The 25,688-nt window shown below is 41.0% G+C and overlaps 1 protein-coding gene across 1 annotated transcript in view; it reads left to right on the forward strand.

Annotated features, from left to right (window-relative positions):
* Positions 1-978: 978 nt before the first annotated feature.
* katnbl1 (katanin p80 subunit B-like 1) overlaps positions 979-25,688 on the forward strand; it is a 37,660-nt gene continuing 12,950 nt past the window's right edge. The window contains exons 1-4 of the mRNA XM_060828364.1: positions 979-1,203; positions 16,565-16,701; positions 22,269-22,312; positions 23,571-23,847. Of these exons, the coding sequence (XP_060684347.1) occupies positions 16,579-16,701; positions 22,269-22,312; positions 23,571-23,847 (444 nt within the window). The 5' untranslated portion in view covers positions 979-1,203; positions 16,565-16,578. The remainder of the gene's footprint in view (positions 1,204-16,564; positions 16,702-22,268; positions 22,313-23,570; positions 23,848-25,688) is intronic.

Here is a 25,688-nt window from a genome sequence, read left to right on the forward strand (position 1 = left end):
CTAGTTATATTATCTAGCATTCAATTATCAGGCATCCCCACCTCCACTGCCCCACCCCCACCCCCATTATCTACTTCCCACTCCCACCTCCTGTAAGGAATGCATCACTGCCCTGATCCCTTTGCCATCTTTCTACTTACCCCCTACCCAGTTGGCATACTTAACCATCTGGCACGGTGGCACAGTGGTTAGCACTGCTGCCTCACAGCGCCTGAGAGCCGGGTTCAATTCCCGACTCAGGCGACTGACTGTGTGGAGTTTGCACGTTCTCCCCGTGTCTGCGTGGGTTTCCTCCGGGTGCTCCGGTTTCCTCCCACAGTCACAAAGATGTGCGGGTCAGGTGAATTGGCCGTGCTAAATTGCCCGTAGTGTTAGGTAAGGGATAAATGTAGGGGTATGGGTGGGTTGCACTTCGGCGGGTCGGTGTGGACTTGTTGGGCCGAAGGGCCTGTTTCCACACTGTAAGTAATCTAATCTAATTACTCCGGCAACCTACGCACTCGCCATTCTACCCAACTGCCAACCTACCTACTTGGCACTCTACTTGCCATCCCGGCAGCCTACACCCCCCTTGTCTAATGGGCAGTTTACAAACTACCCATTCGCACCATCCTATCCCCTACCCACTGGGACCCTAACCCCACACTGGAAGGACATGCCCTGTTGGCATCAGCTGTCAAAGTGACTGTCTGTGATCGTGCACCTTTCAATGCCAGAATATCACAGCCGACTGCTCTGAAAAGTTTCCTTTCCCTGAATGAGATGGCCACTCCTTGGAAACTCAGGCCCACATGGTCCCGCAATCAAACCGACTTGTTCCGCTACACAGCAGGAGCTGGACTCAACACTGAAACCGTCTCTCGCAAGCTCGGTCCTCCGGCTGGGAGGACTCAGCCATCCCGGCATGCCCGTGTGCAGGCCCGGCGGGCTCGGTCCTCCGGCTGGGAGGACTCGGCCATCCCGGCATGCCCGTGTGCAGGCCCGGCGGGCTCGGTCCTCCGGCTGGGAGGACTCGGCCATCCCGGCATGCCGTGGGCTCCTTTTGAATGGCGAAGCTTCAGGGAACGGTAGAGACGAGCGGTGTGGCCCGGTAGCGTCCAAAAGAGAAGAGAGAGAGAGGAGAGGACGCGAGAGGAGTGACTGGGAAAGGAAGGACAAATTCTAATCCATCGCACTCCCACTGAAATGTTGTAAAATGTTCTGGTATGTGACTCCCAACTTAGTATGGGCGGCGGCTTGAGGCCTCCGTCTTGTGTAGTTCCAGCTGGATGGGGTTGGGGTTGGGGTTGGGGATGGGGTTGGGGATGGGGATGGGGATGGGGATGGGGATGGGGATGGGGTTGGGGTTGGGGATGGATTGAAGTTAATAGGAGGAAAGCTGTTTCTTTATAATTTGAAGTTATTTGCTAAGGAGGTCTTCCAACTATCCACATTATCACAATCAGTGTAAGACAATATGTCGTTAACAATGGAACCTCAAAGCACGATCTTTATGCGATTTTTAAGGTTAAATTAATAAAATCTGAAAAGGTTTGGGCTTTAAAAGTCGGGGACTGGATCCTTCATCTCACTCTTAGCCCGAAAGACGCGACGGATCTTATTGGAAAATCTACACATTCGTTTGGATCCATTTTGTTTGCCGAGCTGGGAGTGACATGAAGGGAAGTCTGTTTAAATGTGGTAAAGTTGTCAAAGCGCATTTTGTAGAATTGGTTGGCAGGCAGATCGTTTACTGTTCGACAACTGGCGATTTATTTATAGCTGCTGAGAATGCCATCTTGCAAAGCGACCTTACTATTTGAACAAACAAATCTGTTCATAATTTTTGAACCTGGCCTTTTTGCAAGTATTAGGTTGTCATTTCTCCAGAGTCCTGTTTTATGGGATGATTCAGATTTTGAATAATGTGAGTGGACAGTACTGAATGGTGGTTAAATAAATATACTGTATCCTTTATACTATAAGGTAATGAAACCAATTCTATGATTTTCATTAGCTATTCACTACATTTGAAAAAAAGAGGATTAGGATTTCTAAACACATTATTTTACTTGACGTCTGTGAATATAACTGGTAACAAATCATAACGTAGTTCAGGTGGATGATACCGATCAGAACAAGAAATCCCATGTGCTGATCAACACTGTCAAAAGTATTGATTGGTTGTTAATCCCATGTAATTGTTTTGGAATACGGTTGCATAACTACATTTGTCTGCTTAAGAGCCTCATTGAGCTTTTTTGAGTTAACATATTATAGTAAAGAGTTACTAATTCTCCTTGTAACTGTGGAATTTGTAAACATCAGGAAGGCAATATCTACGAACCAAAACACTACCATTTCTGGTAAAACTCTGGACTTGCAACAGGCCAGTGTCTGGGAGAAATCATGGCAAGTGATATTTCCTGTTCCTTGGATGCTGCCTAACCTGCTGTGCTTTAACCAGCAACACATTTTCAGAAGTGATACACTATAACCAGGAAGAAAAATGGAGAGGAAAGGAATGATAGAATGAAAGAAAAGCAAAACAAGATTAAATTACACATTTAAAAATGTATAATTGACAACATTTAACACATTAAATAATGAGCCTTAACACTTACAATAACTTATTGTCAGAGAGCCTTTTTAGTTATAGTTAACATTGTTTGATGTTAACCTGGAATGGACGTGGTAAAAGTAGGCAAATTTAACTATAGCAGTAAAGGGTATTGGTGAAACTGCGTCTGGAGTAGCATGTACAGTTGTGGTCTGTTTATTTGGAAAGAAATACAGTTATGTTAGAAGAAGTTCAGAGAAGGTTCACTTGATTCAATTTTGAAAGAAAGGTTGAATAGGTCAGGGGTTTACTTATTCAAGCTTAGAAGGCTGAGAGAGATCTTGTTGAAACAAGATGCTGAGGCTATTAGTGAAATAGATGTTGGGAGGATATTTCCCTTTGAGTGAGACTAGTACTGGAGGACACAGTTTAAAAATAACTGGATTCTTTAAGATGAAGACAGGGGCAGTGTTTTTTCTAATGCTCATTACTCAGTGGAATTCATTTCTGGAGGCTTGCATTGAGGACAGCCAAAGTGGGTTCAACAGATATTAATTCTACAGTGAAGTTGAGGACTATAGGAACAGGCTGGAAAGTACAGTTTAGACCTCAATCAGGTCAACCATGATCTTATTAAAGATCAGGGGATGTACTTGCAATACTGTAGCAGTACATGTTCAAATGCAACAAGATTTGGATATATCCAGGTTTGGGCTGAAAAGTGCAAGTAGCATTCGTGCCAAGCAAATGCCAGGCAATTAGCATCTCCAATTTAAAAAAAACAATCTAACTGCCATCCTTTGACAATCAATTATATTATTATTACTGAAACCCCCCCCCATGATCAATATGTTGGGGTTACCATTGACCGGAAACTCAAGTAGACTCACCACATAAATACTGTGGCTACAAGAGCAAAATAGACGTGAGTAGTGCTGCAGCAAGTAACTCATCTCCTGACTCCCAAAGTCTATCCACTATCCACAAGTCAAGAGTGTGATGGAATACTACACTATACATGGATGGGCAGAGCTCCATCAACACTCAAGAAGCTTGATATCATCTAGGACACATCAGCTGGTTTGATAGTCACTGCATCCACCCCTCCACTAGCAGCAGTATATCTACAAGTTGAACTGCAGAATTTTGCCAAAGATACTTAACACCTTCCAAACCCACAGTCACTTCTATCTAGATGGACAAGATCAGCAAATACGTGGAAATATATCGCCGTCCTTCACTGCTGGATCAAAATCCTAGAATTCCCTCCCGGTCAGAATTGTGAATCTACATACAGCATATGGACTGCAACATTTCAAGAAGGAAACTGACCACCTTCTCAAGATCAACTAGGAATGGGCAGTAAATGCTGACCCAGCCACTAATGCACACAAGTCCACAACAAATAGTTCCAGTTCAAAGAGGTGATTGGTCTACTTCCTGTTCCTAGAAGTGAACTTCCTATGGGGAGCTTTAGTTTGCTGAATTTGGCCAAATTCAGCAACTTCTTGCATTCACTGCATTAGAACAGTGAGTCAAATGGCAAGATGCTGTTTTCAGAAGATTTAATGACTTACACATTGGGACATTTGAGTTAAATATTCAAAAACATAATTATTCACAGGAAAGTCTGGGTCCTAATTCATTATCTTTCTAGTACTGTCAGGGATTGCATAGAAACTTTGAATTAATTCTAGTGTGTGATATCTCTCAGATTTTGTTTATACCCTGCAATAAACCTACATCTTGCGCGCAGTTTCTTTCCTGTATTGAGTCTCTTCATGATTAAGTGGCATTTTAATAACGCGAAGAAGCTCATTGCCATTTAGAACAAAGCAGCAAACTTGATTGTAAAAGCATCTGCGACCTTAATCATTCACTCCCTGTACTGTCAGCTCAACATGGCTATGCAGTATGTGCCATCTGCAAAATGCACTGTGGCAAATTACTTTGGACTTTTTAACAGCATTTTCCAAATGGTGATCGCCATTGTCTAGTAGGTGTGCCGTCACCTGATTTCATATTGTTGAAAAATATATTGTTCCTTCTAGAAACTGGACCAAATTTCTGGAATTTTCTACCTTCCTAGCAGCACTAGTTTACCTTCACAACATCTGCTGTAATTCATAAAGACAGACCTCACCAACTTTTCAATGACACTTTGGCAAGACAATGATTTATTGCCTTGCCTTTGTCTCCTATAACCTGTAAATGAGTAAAATAAGCTTTTCTGAAACCAGTACTGTTTAGAAGTATTTAATACATTCATATCACAGTTAAGATGAGTGTTTTACAGTAATTGTACATTTTGAATCTACTGAAGAAATGTATTTTGAGCATTTTCATACTGTTCTTGGTGTTATGGAGACAGACAATTTGTCTGCCTCCATATTCACACCACTATAAGACATAAGAACAGAATTAGACCATTCAGTCCATCGGTTTGATCATGCCTGCTGAAGGAGCGTCGCTCCAAAAGCTAGTGTGCTTCCAATTAAACCTGTTGGACTATAACCTGGTATTGTGTGATTTTTAACATTCTCTGTAAGCCTTGATCCTTTTACTAATCAAGAACCTGTCTATCTCTGTCTTAAATACACTCTATATCTTGACCTCCACAGTCCTTCGTGGGCAATGAATTCCACAGATTCACCACCTCCTGGCTGAAGAAATTCCTCCTTATCTCAATTCTAAAGGCTGTGTCCTCAGGTCGTAGTCTCTCCTACTAGTGGAAACATTGTCTTTGCAACAGCTATATCTAAGCCTCAATATTCTGTAAGTTTCGATGAGATCATCCTCGTCCTTCTAAACTCCATCGAGTATGCACCCAAAGTCCTTAACCCCCCTCCCCCCATATGGCAAGCCCCTCATCCCTGGGGTTTTTCTTGGAAATCTCCTCTGGACCCCGTCCAACGCCAGCATTTCCTTTCTTGCTTACGGGCTGCAGTAAAATTAAAACCTTTGAAGACCTTAATAGTTACTCCAGTGGTTCCAAGCCAGATTTTTGAATAACTAATCACAGACGTTGCAAATAATTAATTTCCAGATACCAGATTTGTATCTGAAACAAAAGATTTAATAATTTATTAAATACACAATAACCTTAACAGGAAAATTAGGTGACAAGGTAATCTGATTAATGTCTATTAAACCCAAAACATTTATTTTCAGCCCCCCATTCACACAAAAGACAGACAAATTAACACAGTTAAGGGATACCTACAAGAAATCAATAAAATTGTTCAGATTACTTGAATGGTTTTCACAATGCATTGTTTCACAGACACAAATGTGTACGCTTGGGTTGCTTTTCTGAAACTGAAAGGGGCTGCAGACTTAATCAAGTCACTTGAGTAATCTTTTAAAAACACAGGCTCTGTTGCTTGGCACGCCTAAATTAGCTTTAGGCAAATTTTTTCAGTTAATTGTTCATACAGGGTTTGTTTTCATTAATCTGTTTTTCTAATGAACCTGTCAGAGATGTTGTTATACACTTTGGAGCAGGTGGGATTTGAACCATTGATGGGGACATTACCACTGCACCACAAGATTCATACAGTGTTAACCTTTCTTAATATTTAATATATTGTTGAATCTATCAGGCTGCCAAGCTTGTTGTCCTGTGACTCCACTGAGTAACATTCAAAACAAACGGTCCAACATTGTAAGCAGGAATTATTGTGCAAAATAAGATGTGCTATTGATACATTTCTATAGGTCTTCATTTGTGGCTTATATGTATTAATAGTTTCTGAAATAAGACCAATATTGATGATGAAAAAATGTAAGTTAACTAAAAAGGAAGTCGCAAGAGACACTGTTCAATCTGAACTGTTTTTTCCAACATTATTAATTGGGGAGGAGCTACTTATTCAAGAATAGCAACTGGGTATGAATTTGATTAAAAGCATCAATTTTTAAATTCTATAAATCTACATGCTAATATAAAAGAAATTCAGATGTTGGAAATCTAAAGCAAAAGCACTGGAGAAACTCTGGTCTGGCAGCATCTGTAGAGAGAAAACAGAGTTAATGTATCAAGTCCAGTGAACACTTTTTGTTAGACCTGAAAATAGCTGGCAAAGTGTGGCTGTTATGCTCAACGTGGTGGGGGGAGGGGGGGGGGTAAATAAAGTACTTGAAGATATGGGACTGAGAGAGACAGAAAAAAGGGATAGACAGAGGTTGCTGATGGTCAGCCGAGAGAGAGAAATTCTGGGTCAGGTGCTGATGAGAAGCGTAAATGGTTGAAAATGGCTGCGCTGGGAGCAACCCATACAGAACAGGATTTGGGATGTGAAGGTAGATAGCGAACATGGAGATGGATAGTTATAAAATTGCTAAATGTTGAGCTCTGAAGGCTCTAAGGTATCTAAGTGGAAAATGAGATGTTGTTCTGTGTATCATTGGAGTTGCGAATATAATGCTGGAAAAGCACAGCAGTTCAGGCAGTATCCAAGGAGCAGGAGAATCGATATTTCAGGCTTAAGCCCTTCACCATTTTCATGCTCCTTGGAGACTGCCTGTCCTGCTGTGTTTTTCCAGTACCACACCCTCAACTCTGATCTCCTGTGCTTCATTGGATCATTGAAATCAGCCTGAAACGGAAATTTTGGCATGGGAAAAATTTCATGTGCATTGAAGTAGCAACAGCAAGCTCAAGCTTATTTTTCCCACCACAGTGGTCACCCATTGAGCTTTTCATCTCCTTGGTATAAAGAAGGCCATATTGGAGGAAAACCCTTGTGGATTAGGTTGAATGAAGAGCAGGCAATTCACTGCCTCACCTGGAAAATGTATCTCGGATCATGGTTAATGAGGACTTCAATGCACAAGTGTACACCTTCTTTGATTGCATGGGAAGGTGCTGTATGAGTGTGGAGGAGGAGTGGACCAGGGTGCCTGGTGGGAATGGTTCCTGCAGAATGCTGACAGGGGAGGGGAATATGAGGCTTGTGGTGACATTCCACTGAAATTGGCAGAAATAATGGCTATGATCATTTCGGATATGGAGACTGGTTACATAGAAAGTGAGGACCTGAGGGTCCTGATCGTCGTTGAAAGTGCATGAAAGGGCTGAGGCATGCTTCAGTGCCATGTAGTGGCAGGGAATCCTTGTTTGAGGAAAGAGGTGTTTTTTTTTGAGACTGTAGCTTATGAATAATCCAGGACAATGGAGTAGGTGGGAAGTTGGAAATATGAGCATGATATGAGGCTGACTGGAAATAGGGTTGGAGCTGGTGTCCTGTTACCTTGAGTCGACAAATACTGTAGCAAACAGAGGGACTGGAGAATGCCTTTATGAATCTGTTTTTTTTAAAAAAGCCTTCAATTTGTACAGTGCTTTTCATAACCAGTAGATGTCTTAGAGCACTTTCAAACATTTGTAGTACTTTCAGTAGTGTGGTTACTGTTTTTAATATGGGGAACAGCACTACCTGGTTGATCGCACACGACAATATGATAATAGCCAACTAGTCTGAATTTGGCATGTTGATTGAGGGATAATTAATAGCCAGAACAGTAGGAATAATTGCCGCCCTCCTCATCAAAATAGTATCTTGGGATCTTTTACATTTTGCGTGAATAGGTCAGGGGACACTGATTTAAAGCCTCAATGAAATGTTGATCTGTTTAATGGTACAGCACTCCCTCAGTAGTGCTCTCAACTTTGATTTTTGTATTTTAGCCTTGGACTGGCACTTGAGCTCACAGTCTTGTGGCTCAGGCAAGAGTGTTGCTAACTGAGCTGTTTCTGATATTTATCTGGGAACAGCGAAGAACATGGCCTGGAAATAGGAATGTTCAGGGTATATGCTGAGTAGAAATCTGCAACAAAGTCTTAAAGCATTTTTACAATGAAATAAATTTCATAAAATCTATATCGATAAGTATCACCAACCCTCAATTTATTCCTGTGAATGTGTATCATCCATTTCTTTCTGGCTCCAAGCTTCACAAATCAGAAGCATTTATCCAAATCTAATATCTTTCCTAACTTCAATAAAATTCGGCACCTACACTTTTATCAGTTCACTTGGCAGAATAAGGAACAATGAATTGCTTTCAATATCTTCACCTTTGTGCTCAGGACCTTTCATCATAGAGTTACAGAGATGCAGCAGAGAAACAGACCAGAGATCCTAAATTAATCTAATCTTGTTTGTCAGCACTTGGCCCATAGCCCTCCAAGCCTTTCCTATTCATATATCCATCCAGATGTCTTTTAAATGTTGTAATTGAACCATCCTCCACAACTTCCTCTGGCAACTCATTCCATACACTCACCACCCTTTGCGTGAAAAAGTTGCCCCTTAGATCCCTTTTACGGTGGCACAGTGGTTAGCACTGCTGCCTCACAGCGCCTGTAGACCCGGGTTCAATTCCCGACTCAGGCGACTGACTGTGTGGAGTTTGCACGTTCTCCCCGTGTCTGTGTGGGTTTCCTCCGGGTGCTCCGGTTTCCTCCCACAGTCCAAAGATGTGCGGGTCAGGTGAATTGGCCAAGCTAAATTGCCCGTAGTGTTAGGTAAGGGGTAAATGTAGGGGTATGGGTGGGTTGCGCTTCGGCGGGTCGGTGTGGACTTGTTGGGCCGAAGGGCCTGTTTCCACACTGTAAATCTAATCTAATCTAATCTAAATCTTTCCCCTCTCACCCTAGACTTATGCCCTCCAGTTCTGGCTCTCAACAACCCAGGGAAAAGACCTTGACAATTTACCCTATACATGTCCCTCATGATTTTATAAACCTCTATTAGGTCATCCCTCAGCCTCCATCGCTCCAGGGAAAATAGCCTCAGCCTATTCAGCCTCTCTCTGTAGCTCAAACCCTTCTGGCAACATCCTTGTAAATCTTTTCTGAACTTTTCAAGTTTCATAATGTCCTGCCTATAGAAGGGGGACTAGAATTGCATACAATGTTCTAAAAGTGGCCTGACCAATGTCCTCTACAGCTGTAACATGACCTCTCTACTCCTATACTCGATGCTGTGACCAAGAAAGGAAAGCTTACGAAATGTCGCCTTCACTATCCTATCTACCTGCAATTCCATGTTCAAGGAACTATGAATTTGCACTCCAAGGTCTCTTTGTTCAGCAACACTCCCCAGGACCTTACCATTAAGTTCAAGTCCTGTCCTGATTTACCTTTCCAAAACGCCACACCTCACATTTATGTAAGTTAAACTCCATTTGTCATTCCTCGACCCATTGGTCCATCTGACCAAGATCCCTTTGTACTCTGAGGTAGCCTTTCTTGCTGTCCACTACACCTCCAATTTTGGTGTCATCTGCAAGCTTACTCATTATACCTTCTGTGTTCATATCCAAATCATTTATATAAAATGACGAAAAGCAGTGGACCCTGTACTGATCCTTGTCGCACACTACTGGTCCCAGGCCTCCAATCTGAAATAAAACCCTCCACCACCAACCTGTGTCTTCTACCTTCAAGCCAGTTCTGTATCCAAATGGCTAGTTGTCATAGAATTCCTATAGTATGGAAACAGGCCAGCTGTACATTTCTATGACTCTAAGTCCACACTAGCCCTTTGAAGAGTAACCCATACCCCTTACATTTACCCCTAACTAATGCACCTAACCTACAAACCCTGAATGCTGTGGGCTATTTAGCTGTCTGTGGGCGGAAACCGGAGCACCCAGAGGAAACGATACAGACACGGAAAGAATGTGCAAACTCCACACAAAGAGTTGTCCAAGGCTGGAATCGAACCGGGGTCCCTGGGGCTGTGAGATTGGTTCGCACTGCAATGAGCCATTGTGCCACCTCATGTTCTCCCTGTATGTGATCTAACTTTGCTAACCAGTCTACCTTGAGGAACCTTATAGAACGCCTTTCTGAAGTCCATATAAATCACGTCCACTGCTCTGCCCTCATCAATCCTCTCTGTTACTTCTTCAAAAACTCAATCAAGTTAGTGAGACATGATCATCTTGCCCATCTCACCATAATCATTTCCTTGAGCAATTAATTCACATCCAAGACCATACAACTTGAGAGCAGAATCAGGCTATTCAGCCCACCACATCTGCTACACTATTCAGAGAGATCCTGGCTGCTTTGTTAATCCTCAACTTCATTTTCCTGCCTTTTCCGATAACCCATGATTCCATTACTTATTAAATCTATTGACTGACATAGGACCAGTTCCAATACCGTAGCTCCCAGGTGGACCAGTTCCAATACCGTATAGCCCAGATGGCCTCCTTCTTCAAGGACCGCAGATTCCCACCAGACGTGATCGACGATGCCTTACACTGCATCTCCTCCACTTCCCGCTCCTCCGCCCTTGAGCCCCGCCCCTCCATCCGCCACCAGGACAGAACCCCACTGGTTCTCACCTACCACCCCACCAACCTCCGTATACAGCGTATCATCCGCCGTCATTTCTGCCACCACCAAACGGACCCCACCACCAGGGATATATTTCCCTTCCCTCCCCTATCAGCGTTCCGAAAGGACCACTCCCTCGTCAGGTCCACACTCCCTCATCAGGTCCACACCCCCCACCAACCCAACCTCCACTCCTGGCACCTTCCCCTGCAACCGCAAGAAATGCAAAACTTGCGCCCACACCTCCTCCTCACTTCTCTCCTAGGCCCCAAGGGATCCTTCCATATCCGCCACAAATTCACCTGCACCTCCACACACATTATCTATTGCATCCGCTGCACCCGATGTGGCCTCCTCTATATTGGGGAGACAGGCCGTCTACTTGCGGAACGTTTCAGAGAACACCTCTGGGACACCCGGACCAACCAACCCAACCACCCCATGGCTCAACACTTTAACTCTCCCTTCCACTCCACCAAGGACATGCAGGTCCTTGGACGACTCCATCGCCAGATCACAACAACACGATGGTTGGAGGAAGAGCGCCTCATTTTCCGCCTAGGAACCCTCCAACCACAAGGGATGAACTCAGATTTCTCCAGTTTCCTCATTTCCCCTCCCCCCACCTTGTCTTAGTCAAATCCCTCGAACTCAGCACCGCCCTCCTAACCTGCAATCTTCTTCCTGACCTCTCCGCCCCCACCCCCACTCCGGCCTATCACCCTCCCCTTGACCTCCTTCCACCTATCACATCTCCATCGCCCCTCCCCCAAGTCCCTCCTCCCTACCTTTTATCTTAGCCCGCAGGACACACTTTCCTCATTCCTGAATAAGGGCTTATGCCCGAAACGTCGAGTCTCTTGTTCCTTGGATACTGCCTGACCTGCGCTTTTCCAGCAACACATTTTCAGCATAGATTTTTAATGACCCAGCTTTGACAACTCTATGCAATAATGAATTCCACAGATTCTCAACCCTCCAGGAGAAGAAAGTCTTTCTCATTTCTGTCTTAAATGTTTGATGTGACCATACTGTGGCTTTAAGAGATGTACTTTTGTCCAGGTTTTTTTAATGAAGAAAGTTATGTCATTTTCTTAAGCATTTAGTTAGTTATAGTTAAGTCAATTATTTTCTTTTTATTCTGTTTGTTTTAACTATATTTGGCTTAAATACGAGTAGTTTAACCAATCAGATTGCATCTGGAACACAGCGCCTCACACTTACCTATTAATATTAGAAAACATTAGGCCATCTTCTGAATATATTTAGAGGGGCTTTGGTATGGTCCATAACAGCAACCCGTATTCTAAGATAATGTTCTCTGGTCTGAGATGCCACAAAGGGAAACAACATTTCTGTACCTAACCTGTTAAGTTCCTCTTGTCTTATGAATCTTGTCTGTTTCAATAAGGTCACCTCTCATTCTTAGAAATTCCAATGAGTTAAGCCCAACCTATTCGACCTCTCTACATGAGAACCCTTTCATATCTGGTATCAGCCTAGTGAATTTTCTCTGAACTGCCTCCAATGTCTCTACATATTTCTTTAGATAACAGACCCAAAACCATTCAGATTATTCCAGCTATGGTCTGACTAGCATATTGTAATGTTTTAGCAAAACAAATTGAGAATTCCTAAATTCCTCTTCTGTGATTTTTCTCTATTTAAATAATGTTTCTGTCCATTTAAATAATATTCAGCTTCTCTATTCTTCCTGGCAAAATGCATAACTTCATATATTCCCACATTATATTCCATCTGCAAAATCTTTGCCCACTCACTTAATGTATCTTTATCTGTCTTCAGATTCTTTGTATCACTAGTATTACTTGCCTTCTCGTTATTTTTGTCATATGAAGACTAGGGCTACAGTACATTTACTTTCCACATGCAGGATATGAATTAATAATTGTGGTCGCGAAAAAATGACTTTGTGATACTCCATTAGTTACAGTTTGCCATGATGAAAATGTCTCCCCTATCCCAACTCTGACTTCTATTAGTTAGCCAATCCTCTATCCATGCTAACTGCTACCTGAACATCCTGGGCTGTTTTCTAATTAAGTAGTCTAATATATGGTGCCTTATCAAGCAGCTTCTAAAAATCCATGACTTGGAGGTGCCAGTGTTGGACTGGGGTGGACAAAGTTCCACATCACACAAAGCCAGGTTATAATCCAAAAGGTTTATTTGGAAGCACTAGCTTTTAGAGCATCATTGCTTCGTCAGGTGGTAGTGAAGGTTAAGATGACGATCTTAACCTCCACAACCATTTGATGAACGAGTGGTGCTCCAAAAGCTAGTGCTTCTGAATAAACCTGTTGGGCTATAACCTGGCTTTGTGTGACATGTAACTTTAAAAATCCAAATATATTGGATCCGCTGCTTTCCATTTATCTATCCTGCTTGTTATCTCCGCAAATAATCATAATAAATTTGTCAGTCATGATTTCCACTTCATGAAGTCATGTTAACTCTGCTTGTTCATATTATGCTGTGGTATTACAAACTTTAAAGTAGATTCTAGCAACAATGCTGAAAGATTTTCTTCATCAAGCATCACCACCATATTTCAGTAGCAGATGTAACCAAGCTTCCTGTCTGTTTGCTTTCATGATAAAGCTGGAAAATAATTGATTTTACAATGAGCTTCCGTCTTCCTGAGGTGGCTTCAGAGCAGTGCAATCAGGAAGCTGCTCTGAAAGCTCTCACTTTGACTACTGTGGCAAATTTCCACCACTATTCAACACAATTCACAACATTGATAAGGTTCTGAATGGTAGACTGATTAGTAAAGTTAAATGACATAGGATTCAGGGTGAGCTTGCCAATTTGATACAAATTTAACTTTACAGTAAGAGACAGAGAATTGTTGTGGAATGTTGCTTTTTGGACTGAAGAGGCCTGTGACCAGCACTGTTCCATAGGGATCAGTATTATACAAATGATTTGACTGCGAAAATTTGAGACATGGTTTGTCAGTTAAGTAAAATTGGTAGTCCAGTAGACAATGAAAATTACAAAGAGATCTTGAATATAATGTAGATAAATGTGAGGTGCAGCATTTTGGAGAAACAAACCTTAGCGGGACTTCTCCACTTAATGGTAAGGTCCTAGGGAGTGTTACTGAACAAAGAGCCCTTGGAGTGTGAGATATGAGAATGTGTATAGGGTATGAGCGGGTAGGGAACGAGTTAAGTTTTGAGTTTTGTAAAACGTGGTTCATCTAAGCATGACTCAGATCAGATAAGAACTTGCATTTAACAATGGGGTGCTGGAGGCAATGATAATGGGTTAACAAGGTGGCAAAGCATTCTTTATGTAAAGCCATTTAACAATAGAAACATTCAGTATACAAGGTCAGTTCACAAGGGGAAAAGTGTCCATTATGTGGAGCCAGTTAAGCAGGTTAAGAACATTCGTTGTAGTACAGCAGAAGGCTTAATCTCTACTATTGACACTCGCTGATTGTAACGGTTATCTAATTAATATATATGTTGCCTTATCTGGATGTTCCTCCCTGTAAAATGACTGAATAATTCATTGAGAAGACTGAGAACTCATGTCTCTGTGCACATGTGCAATTGTTTTCTCTCCCTCCAGTGCCCTGAATAAAGATGAAGGAGGTAAAACTATACTGTGTCTCTCAGTATTTTTCATTGACTGAATGGGGGAACAGGACAACACACAGTTTCTTGAAAGTAGAGTCACAGGTAGATAGGATAGTGAAGACGACATTTGGTATGCTCTCCTTTATTCGTCACAGTATGGAGCATTGGAGTTGGGATGTCTTGTTGCAGCTGTACAGGACACTGGTTTGGCCACTTTTGGAATATTGCATGTAATTCTGGTCTCTTTCCTATTGGCAGGATATTGTGAAACTTGAAAAGTTCAGAAAAGATTTACAAGGATGTTGCCAGAGTTGGAGGATTTGAGCTATAGGGAGAGGCTGAATGGGCTGGGGCTACTTTCCCTGGAGTGACAGAGGCTGAGGGGTGACCTTAGAGAGGCTTATAAAATCGTGATTGGCATGGATAGGATAAAGAGACAAGGTCTTTTCCCTGGGGTGGGGAGTCCAGGACCAGAGGGCATAGATTTAGGGTGAGAGGGGAAAGATATAAAAGAGACCTAAGGGGTACGCGTTTCACACAGAGGGTGGTGCATGTATGGAGTGAGCTGCCAGAGGAAATGATGGAGGATGGTACAATAACAACATTTAAAAGGCATCTGGATGGATATATGAATAGGAAAGGTTTGGAGGGATATGGGCTAAGTGCTGGCAAATGGGACTCCATGAGGTTAGGATAACTGGTCGGCATGTGCACGTTCAACCGAAGGGTCTGTTTCACAGCTGTACATCTCTATGACTCTGATTGGGTCAATGGGCTGAGTAGTAGTAGATGGAGTTTAATTTGGACAAACGTCAAGTTTTGCATTTTAGTAAAACAAACAAGCACAGGACTTTTACAATTAATGTAGTAGTGTTGTAGAATAGAGACGAATGGATTTAGGTGCATAATTCTTTGCAATTTGTGTCACAGGTAGGCATAGTGGTTAAGAAGGCATTTAGCTTGCCCTTGTTACTCAGACCTTTGAGTATAGGAGTTGGGACATCACGTTGGGGCTGCGAAGGACATTGGTTAGGCTTCTTTTAGAGCCTGTTATAGAAAGGATCTTATTACGCTGGGGGGGCGGGGGGGGTTCAGAAAAGATTTACAGGATGTTGCCAGGACTTTTTCCAATGAAGCGTAGGAAGTTGGGGTGGGGAACTTTATAAAATAATGAAGGGCATAGATAAGGTGAGTAACAAAGATCTTTTCCCCAAGGTGGGAGAGCTCAAATCTAGGGGGCATTTTTAAAGGTGAAAGGAGAAAGATTTAAAAAGGACATGGGGGCAACTTTTCTTTAATACAGTGGTAACTGTGTAGAATGAACTGCCAGTTAGATTTAGATACAGTTACAATGTTTAAAAGATATTTGGCGTAAGTACATGGATAGGAAAGGTTTGGAGGGATATGGCCAAACACAGGCAGGTGGGTGTAATTTTGTTTGGGAACATGATTGGCGTGGATTAGCTTGACTGAAGGCCATGTTTCCATGCTGTGAGACTATTTTCCCAATGATAGATGTTTTTTCCCAATGATAGATGTTAAGCTAACTGGTCTATAATTCCTGTTTTCTTTTTGTCTCCTTCATTTTAATTATGTGCCTTTTGCTTCTGGTGTTAAAATTGTGTTTTTCATTTATTTCCATTGGCGGTTTATCCTCCAATTACTTTGGTCTGTTCCCTCAAAAGCCTGTCCAATGTCTCTCTGTCTTTTTGTCATGTTCATGCAGTTTTCTTATGTTAGAGATGCTACAGAAATGTAGAGTATATTCACTTACACATTTATATTGCAATATAAGGAAACCAGTTTTCAGATTGTCATTGTTAACTGGGAAGTGGCGATAAGTCTATTTACTATTTGACATCCAGTGGCCTGAAAAATTCAAACTCAAAACCATTTGATGTCTATGGGAAGAAACTATTTCTCTGAATCTGATGCCAAGCAGAAGGAGGGCTGTGGAGAGTTAGTTGAGGTAAACCATGAAAGTTTAGGAGATTGACATCTTACTATTGTATCAAGATTAATTTTTTAAAAATGAATAATTCTCACCTGTTTTGAATCTAGGATTGCAAGTGATTATGGCATCTAGACATCAAAATGTCAAGCAAGGTGTATTATTATTTGGCATGGAAGATGAACCCATTGAAGAAAGGCAACTTGGTAAAAGGATGCATCCTAATTGTAATGAGACTATGAAAAAGGTCAGCAGAAAATATCTGTAGAGTTTCACTGTAATATGCATGCTGTTTCCTCAATGTTCTATGTTTAGAATTCTTTTTTTTTTATTGACCCTGCCATAGGTTCCAGACTGAGTGCAGGGAAACTGCCCCAAGGTTTCTACAGCTTCAGATTTGTACCAGCCATTTGCGCGTGGTCATAAAGTGACCCAAGGTGATAGACACTTTCTATCAGACTTCCCTAGTCTTCAGGCAGTGCAAGTGAGACCCCACATTGCTATGTGTAGACTTGCATTATTTTATGCTATCTCCCTTCCCAAATCTACCTTTTCTGTTAGTAGCCTGCAGCTTTTGCAGTTTCCCCCGATGATAAAACCTCACTCTCTACTCTTGCAAGAACTTCCTTATGTTTATGAGGCAAGCTGATTCTGAAATTAATGCCTGATTGAGCAGAAGACCTGGAGGATCTACTGGAAATTGAAAATTGGATTTGAGGTTTCATGAGTTAAAACATGTCTTCAAAGTAGAAGCAGGAAATAAAGTACTAGAGTCAACTGAATATTGATGCATCTAATCAGTTCTCCTTCAGGGTAATAAAATTTAAATGAGAAAAGTGAGCATGCCTCAGTCTTGATATTCTAAGACTCTTGATTCTGTACAGTCCCTTTCAATTATAAAATTAAGAAAAGATGAGAGAAACCATGAAGCTACTGATTCTGAAATTAGGAACAGAGTAACTGAGCTCTTGAACAAATATGAACTGATTGGCGAGAGCCAGCATGAAATTGTGAACGTGAGTCACATCTGTCTGAAGTAATTAATTTTTTTTGTATGTTTTTAATATACCAAATGGAGATGTCTACAGCTGTTACTTAATGGGTTTCAAAAGATTTTGGGAGATTTGGTTTATGTATAATGGGTCCGCTTTCTATTTGGAGAGCTATGATTAGTGCTATCTCAGGACCTCAGCCTTATAATATTCTTACCTGTACCATGGAGGAATAGAGAGCCAAGTTTGCTGGTGACAGTAATTAGGGTGGTGCAGATGGGAATAGAATGTTGTCAGGAATATTGATAAGTATATGGCCCAGAATGGGAGTTCAGTATGGGTTAACTGCAAGGTAGCTGAAAATGTGTTGCTGGAAAAGCACAGCAGGTCAGGCAGCATCCAAGGAACAGGAAGTTCGACGTTTCAGGCATAAGCCCTTCATCAGGAAGGACTTCATTAACTGCAAGTTAGTCCATTTGATTTAGAAAAGGATTCTTTTGATGTGTACTAACAAATCCCTAATGGTGTTAGAATTTACTACAAAGTATTGCAGTCGCTGGAAATGCTCCGCAAGTCAGGTAGCATTTATGGATAGAGGAACAATGGCTGTTTCCGTTCATTTGACCTTTTATTGAAAGTACGAAAAGTTAGAGACATGGGCTTTAAGCAACTGAAAAGATTAGAAGAGAATTGCAGAATGATCAAAAGGGAAAATTGGTAGGATGGAAGATCTAAGTGACAAAAATGATTAGTGGTGCAAGACCAAAGGGTTTGGTGTTGGAATAAGTAAAGAAATGTAGGTGTGTCTGGAGCAGCTGTAAATGACAAAGAAGATGAACCACTGCCAGCAGAAACCAAAGAGTGAATGAAATACCAACACCAAAAAGGACAAAAAGAAACCATGGGTGCAGAGGTTAAGCTCAACTGATGGCGATCACAAAGCCTTTGAGATGAAAAATGATGTACTGTTCTTCAAAATTCCACTAAACCTCAGTAGAATACTGCAGAAAGCTGACAGCAAAGATGTCTGCATGGGAGAAAGGTGGAAAATTAAAATGATGGCATACCAGAATTTACATACAATTTTAATTTCACAAAATATTCCTATCTGTGCTGACTGGCATGTCGCCATCCAGCATAATTCAATTTTCCAACTTTTGTAAGTCTCAGTCCTTAAATATGCATTCAAATACTTTTAAATTGTGTTGCTCCTAGTTTCTATGCTTCTGACTCTGGACTTGAGAGGAACAAGTTTCCTGTCTCTAGGCCAGCGTGGCACAAATTGATTGCTCAACTGTTCATTGTCTTTCTCTCACCATTCCATAGCATTGGAAAGGCTGGCCTTCAGACACTTTTCCCATTCAGTGATTTGCCAACAAGCCTGTCAATAAATATGCCACTTCGCCTTATCCTCTCACCCAGGAGTGCAGGTTCTTAAATAGACTGAGAGATTTGTGACAAACCACAAACTAGCTAATCTGGTTTCAGATCCACAGCACAGGCCAATAATAAACAAACCTTTGTCTAAAGAGCCTATGGCTCTGGCTCTTACAGATCTTTGTGAAATCACTGAAAGCACATTACTCATTCCTAGATTCTTATAAATAATGTGTAATAATTGTTTAAAGATTTTGAAACATGACTGATTTGAATTGAGCAAATTTGATTTTTGGTGTTTTTTTGTCTTACTAATTACTAGAGATGTTAATTATATCTATGCAACATATACATAATGTTTTAAAAATTATTTTGTCCTTTTCATTTATATCAGAATCGCAGCAGACATAAAATAAAATGCTGGAAAAACTTATCAGATCTACTGATAGCTGTTGAGGGGAAAATCTGAGTTAATGCTTGAGATAAATGGTCTTTCATGATAATAATTAGAAGTATGTTTTTGTTTCTGGAAATAGTATCTAAACATATAATGCAATATTTTCTGTTATCTAATTCTGACAATATTTTGAACCACCAAGGGACATGCAAAATGATGAGTACCCATCTTATTTGGAATCATTTAAGTGGTTATGGTGTCACGTGAGATCTTGAAGATTTGTAGCTCAGATTGTGGATCAGGTTGTCGGTTTACACACTGAGCTGGTGGGTTTGTTTTCAGATGTTTTGTTGCCATGCTGGGTAAAATCATCAATGAGCCTCCGGTGAAGCGTTGGTGTTGTCTCGCTTGCTATTTGTGTTATTTTGTTTGTGGTGGTGGATGATATTATTTCCAGCTCTGTTTCTGAGAGGTTTGTACATCAAGTTACTGTCCAAATCTAGATGTTTGTTTGAATGCAGGCCTCTAGGTATTCCCCTGCGTGTCTTTGTTTGGCTTGTCCCAGGATAGGTTTAATATCTCAGTCGAACTGGTGTCCTTCTTCGTCTGTGTGTATGGATAGTGATTGTAGGTCATGCCTTTTGGTGCCTAGTTGGTGCTCATGTATCCTGTTGGCTAGTTTCCTAGTTTGTCCAGAGTAATGTTTGTTGCAGTCCTTGCAGAGTATTTTGTTGTTACGTTTGCTCTACTGTAGATTCAGGGTCGTTTAAATTCATCCGTAGTTGTTTTAGTGTGGAAGGAGGTTTGTGGGTTACCATGATGCCGAGGGGCCGGAGTAGTCTGGTGGTCAAAGCTTTGAAGTATGGTAGGATGACTCAAGTCACTGGGCATGTTGTGTCTTCCTGTTTAGGTTGCGCAGGAATCAGCACCATTATTCCTGAATATGTTGTACAGGTGTTTCTCCTCAGTTTCTCATAGTTCCAGGGTACTGCAGTGTGTTGTGGTTCGTTTGAGTATTGTCCTTATGCAGCTCTGTTTGTGGGTATTAGGATGGTTGCTTCTGTAGTTGAGTATCTGGTCAGTGTGTGGCTTTCCTGTGAACGCAGGTCTGCAGTTCTTCATTGGCTTTTTGTTCTATAATGACGTGCAAGAAAGGGAGTCGTTTACTGTTCTGTTCCTCTTCGGTGAATTTTATACCAATGAGGATGTTGTTTGTGATTGAGTTTCTTCTAGCTTGTTGCATTTTGTGATGACAAAGGTGTCATCCACATAGTGGACCCAAAGCTTATACCGATAGTGGGAATGTTTGTTCTCACGTCTGCATAACTGCTTCTGCTATAAGTCCTGCTGTTGGTGATTCCATAGGCATTCTGTAATTTGTATATCTTGTTGAATATGAAGTGGGTTGTGAGGCACAGGTATTGAGGATGCTTTCCTTGCTGGTGAAGTTGGCACTATCAGGTGTTTGTATCCTTGGTTTGTCCTAAACAGGAAGGCACAATACGCCCAGAGACTCTAGTCATCCTACCTTACATCAAAGACATTTCAGAGATGACCACCAGACTACTCCAGCCTCTACGCATTGTGGTAGCCCATATACCTCCTACTACATTAAAACAACTACTGGTGAATTTAAAGGATCCTGTACCTACAGCCAGCAGAATGAACATAATGTACAAAGTACCCTGTAAAGACTGCAACAAACATTACTCTGGACAAACCAGCAGAAACAGCCACCAGGATACATGAGCACCAACTGGGCACCAAAAGACATGACCCACTATCACTAGTATCCATATACACAGATGAAGAGGGACACCAGTTCAACTGGGACAATACATCCATCCTGGGACAGGCCAAACGAAGACACACGGGAAGTCCTAGAGGCCTGCCATTCAATCCTGAACTCCATTAACAAGCATCTAGATTTGGACCGCACTTACCAACCTCTCAGAAACAACTGGAAATGACCTCATCCAACACCACAAACCAAGGTACATAAATAGCAAGTGGAACAGAACATACACACTTCACTGGGGGCTCACTGAAGATGTTACCTAGTGTGGTGACGAAATGTCTGAGAACAAACCAACCCAGCTCAGTGAGTAAACCGACAACTTGATTGAGCCCAATGTTTTTAGATTTTTTTTCAAAAAACCTGTTCAGAAATACTATGATACCTCTGGAGCTGTTGGAACCTAAACTCAGACCACCTGGCTCAGAAGTATGGACAGTACCACTATACTACATAAACCCTAGTCTAACATTTCTTTGTTCTGTCTTTAAGCTGTGTAGCTAATCCTATTCCCTTGCCTTTATCCCATAGTCCTCCAGTAGGTTTTGCTTCAGCTAATTATTCAATTCCCTTTTGAAAACCAGGATTAAATCATCTGTCTCCACTATACTCAATTGCACATTTCTTTGTTCGTATGCAGTGTTTTTGTAAGAATATACTTGTCTAACACCAATCCAATGAATGGATGCAGACAAGAATTAATTTTGTTGATTTTTCATTGATAGCAGAATCCAGACAAGCTCTTTGATTATCTTCATATTAAATATTGGTGTATTTTTTTCAATAAATTATAGACATAAGTGTACCGATTGATAAATTCTGTAAATTTTCTTTGTTTGTGTTAGCTACATATCTTAAACAAAAATGCATGCCTGCACATCTAATTGTGCAACTAATTTATGTATATATTGCCTGCAAAACCCAGTAGTTAAAAAATCTAGTATATTTAAAATTCTAGTGGATCACATCCTTTAATGAATTAAATCTACAACAGTGACAACATTCCTAGTTTCAGACAGATACTACTTTGAAATCTCCTAAGCTATTTGAGGAATTTCACATTAAGCATTTGAAAATGTCAGCATCTGGACAACTGATTGTTGGAAGATGCTATATAAAAGTCTCGCTAATTTTATTTCCAATGATCTGTTGTTATTGCAAAATTATTAGTTTTTTTCCAATAAACGAAAAGTATTTGAGAAAGATATTGCCTGAAATAAAGCAATTTGTAATCACTTTTCTTTTCATACCAGGTTAGGCTCCCGGAATGCAAAGAGGCGACTCATAAAATTAAAAGGTGAGATCAGTCTTTGATTTAACTTGTTTGTATGATAGTACTTGATTGTTAATCCACATACTGTACTAGACCTGTCTAGGGCTTGAGCCTATTGTAAACAGTAGAACAGGGTCTGCTGCAAACTCCATCTATTTTCATAGTTAAACCGCACTGTAATAGTACAGTGAGCTACTACAGCTGAACAAGTGTGAACAGGTAACTTATCGACTCAGGGCAGGAGTGGGAAAATGACTGATTCCTTTGCAGAGGGAAGTCAAAGTTGTCATTAAAGTCAGATTATACAAGCATTCCGTGCATTCCTGAAATGAGGATGGAGCAAAAGAACCTTTTTGAGGGGAATAGGAGAGACCCCTTAAAACTCCTCAAAAAAGAACTGAAAAGGCAGTATTTGTGTTATGTGGTACCCCCACCCCCTGCAGCCAGCATCTTAATGATGCTTCAGTGGATAAAATGCTCATGTATTTTACCCGATGGGCGGTTAAAATTAAATTCTGATGGAACTTAGAATGTTGATCTAAATATTTTGAGGTCCCCACCCCCTTTGAAAGGCCTTGCCACCTAATTAGAAGTCAGAAAGCAGTTCCAAAAGCAGAGGTTAGAAGTTTATAAATTTTCAAGTCTGTTTAAACATTCGTTCCACCCCACCCCAACCGTTTGATTGTTAAGAAAAACAGTCAAAAACAAATATTGTTAGAAGCACTTAGCGGATCGGGCAGCATCTATAGTAGAAAGTATTGCTAAACATAATGTCATCTGCTGAATAACCAGTGATGTTGGTCTTACTAAGATTGCACAACTAAAATAATATAAATTAGCTTCATTCATATTGTTGCATATTTAATCACTGATTCTGAGCTGGACGTCATTTGAAGAAGTTATTTGTCTGTTGTTCATAAGTATTTTAGAAACTTCTGGAATCTTCAAATTTTAAGGTACAGAAGAAGTCCATCTGACCCATCATGGCTGTACAGGATCCCGAAAGAGCGACATAACTAGTCCCATTCTCCAGCCCTAGCTTCATAGCCCTCTCAACTCATCACTCAGCAATACCCTGCAATGAGTTTATCGTGTCCAGTATAGTACTTTGTGTATCTCTTGGTTCATGAGATGAGATAGAGAGTTGTCTGCTTCTAAACCCTTCGTTCTAAATAACAAATAAGCACAATAGAAACAACTGCAATGCAATTATTTTTCTGTTCGGTGAAAATAGATTTGCTGGGAGCAAACATGCCTACGACTGTGGGCTTTATCTCAACAGATTATCTACTGGACAAACGAAGAAAACATTGCACAGAATATCCAAAGCGACGTGTTGTAAAAGGAAGACGAGACGTAGAGTCCAAAGTATCGTGGGCAACGAGAAGCAGCATCCAGATCTTTGGAGCTGTGACATGGCAAATAAAGAAAATGAAGTAGTCTGTTCAGGAACTGTACCTAAATTATGCAATGACAATCGCAGCTCCCAGTTGAACTCGAGTGATTCTCCTGCTTCACAGGCTGGTGCTTCTGTCACATATGCAGATTATTTTGCACAGGTAGGGCCTCTTTGTTTTGAATCTTCCTATTGAAATTGAAAATTGCTGATTTGTTGTGAGAGAACCACTTTTATTTCACCTTTGTATTTATCCAGGTCCCTTTTAAATAATATTGTACTTATTTCTAATACCGTTTTAGACATGCACATTCCAGATCATTATGACCCACTGAGCTAACTAGTTAATTTACCGGTTACTTTAACATTCATTTCTGTTTACAAACTTTTCTGCTGTGGGAAACAACTTTACTTATACTCAGTCAAATCTTTTTATGATTTTAATCACCCTCTTAAGCCTTCTTCCAAGCAGCTCCTCTTTGAGGGCAACAGCTCCAAAATTTCTATTCTCTCCACATGGACCAAAACGATATACTGCTGGACTCTTTTTGAATCATGCCCAGGATTTGACGTTGCATTGCAATTGGGACTCACCCAATGAATTATAAAAGTTTAGTATGAATGCTGTATTTATTTTTACAGCCTTTCAAACTTGTCCTGTCACATTGAAAGATGTGGCAGCACGGTGGCACTGTGTGGAGTTTGCACATTCTCCCCGTGTCTGCGTGGATTTCCTCTAGTGCTCCGGTTTCCTCCCACAGTCCAAAGATGTGCAGGTCAGGTGAATTGGCCATGCTAAGTTGTCCGTAGTGTTAGGTGAAGGGGTAAATGTATGGATGGGTTGCACTTCGGGTCGGTATGGACTTGTTGGGCCGAAGGGCCTGTTTCCACACTGTATGTAATCTAATCTAATCTGTATGCACGTACCCCCAGGTATCTCACTGCACCCAAATTGCTATTTCTTTCACTTATCTCCTGTACGTTTCAATTACCTTTTAAGTTGTTTATTCAAAGAGGCTATATAGTTTCACATATACTTTATCCAAGTAAATCCAATGTGAATAACAGACTGGCATTTATTTTCACCTTTTGACGATGTTACAAATTCTCAGACATTTCCTTGGAGTGTTATCAAGTAGAATGTGACATCAAGCCAGATTGAAATTAGGGCAGATGACCAAAAGCTTAATCAAAGAGGTGGATTTCAAGATATATCTTAAAGAATGAGAAAGGTAGAAATTATGAGAGAAAATTTCAGAACTTAAGCTCTAGATACCTGACAGAATAGTTACCAATGGTGAAGCAATAATAACTTGGATGGTGAGAGATTCTAGTTTTGGAGCATGGTTGAGATCTGGGAAGGTTGCAGGATTTTTGTGTGTTTGGGAGAGGGAGAGATGAAGGAGATAGGGTGAGGTCAGGCCATTGTGACGTTAATACAAAGATGTGAAGTTAAAATATGATTATTTGAGTAGATCAGCAACCACAGATGAACACAATTTGGGTTGAGGTTAGTGTTTGGGCTGCAAACGTTTGGATTAAGTAACCAGGGTTTGACAGAAGCGGCAGTTCCTTTCTGTCTCCGAATTCGTTTAAAGGGGCCTTCTTGTGGCGTAGTGGTAGCATCCCTCCGCCTGGACTGGGAGGCCTGGGTTCAAGTTCCACACGCTGCAGATGTGTGTAATAACATTTCTGAACAGGTTAATTAGGCAAATAGGTTAAATAAAACTGATATAATGTTAGAGGTTAACCAAATTCTCCACACGTTGAAATAGTTTAGGCTCAAGATAACAAAGTCATGATTGAGAGTTTCAGTAGCAGATCGGTTGAGGTACAGGAAAGAAATAAAGTATTGTGCACTTTGAAATAGAAACTGATGAACACAATTTATATTCAGAAACTTAACTCTGACAAATAAGCTGGTGAAGTTCTATCAGAAGAGGAATTAAGTCAGTAGATAAGAAGGAGTTTGTAGCAAGGCCTAAAGCTGTTGTCTTTCTACTA

The sequence above is a fragment of the Hemiscyllium ocellatum genome, chromosome 8, assembly GCF_020745735.1.
Source record: "Hemiscyllium ocellatum isolate sHemOce1 chromosome 8, sHemOce1.pat.X.cur, whole genome shotgun sequence".
Classification (NCBI taxonomy): Eukaryota; Metazoa; Chordata; class Chondrichthyes; order Orectolobiformes; family Hemiscylliidae; genus Hemiscyllium; species Hemiscyllium ocellatum.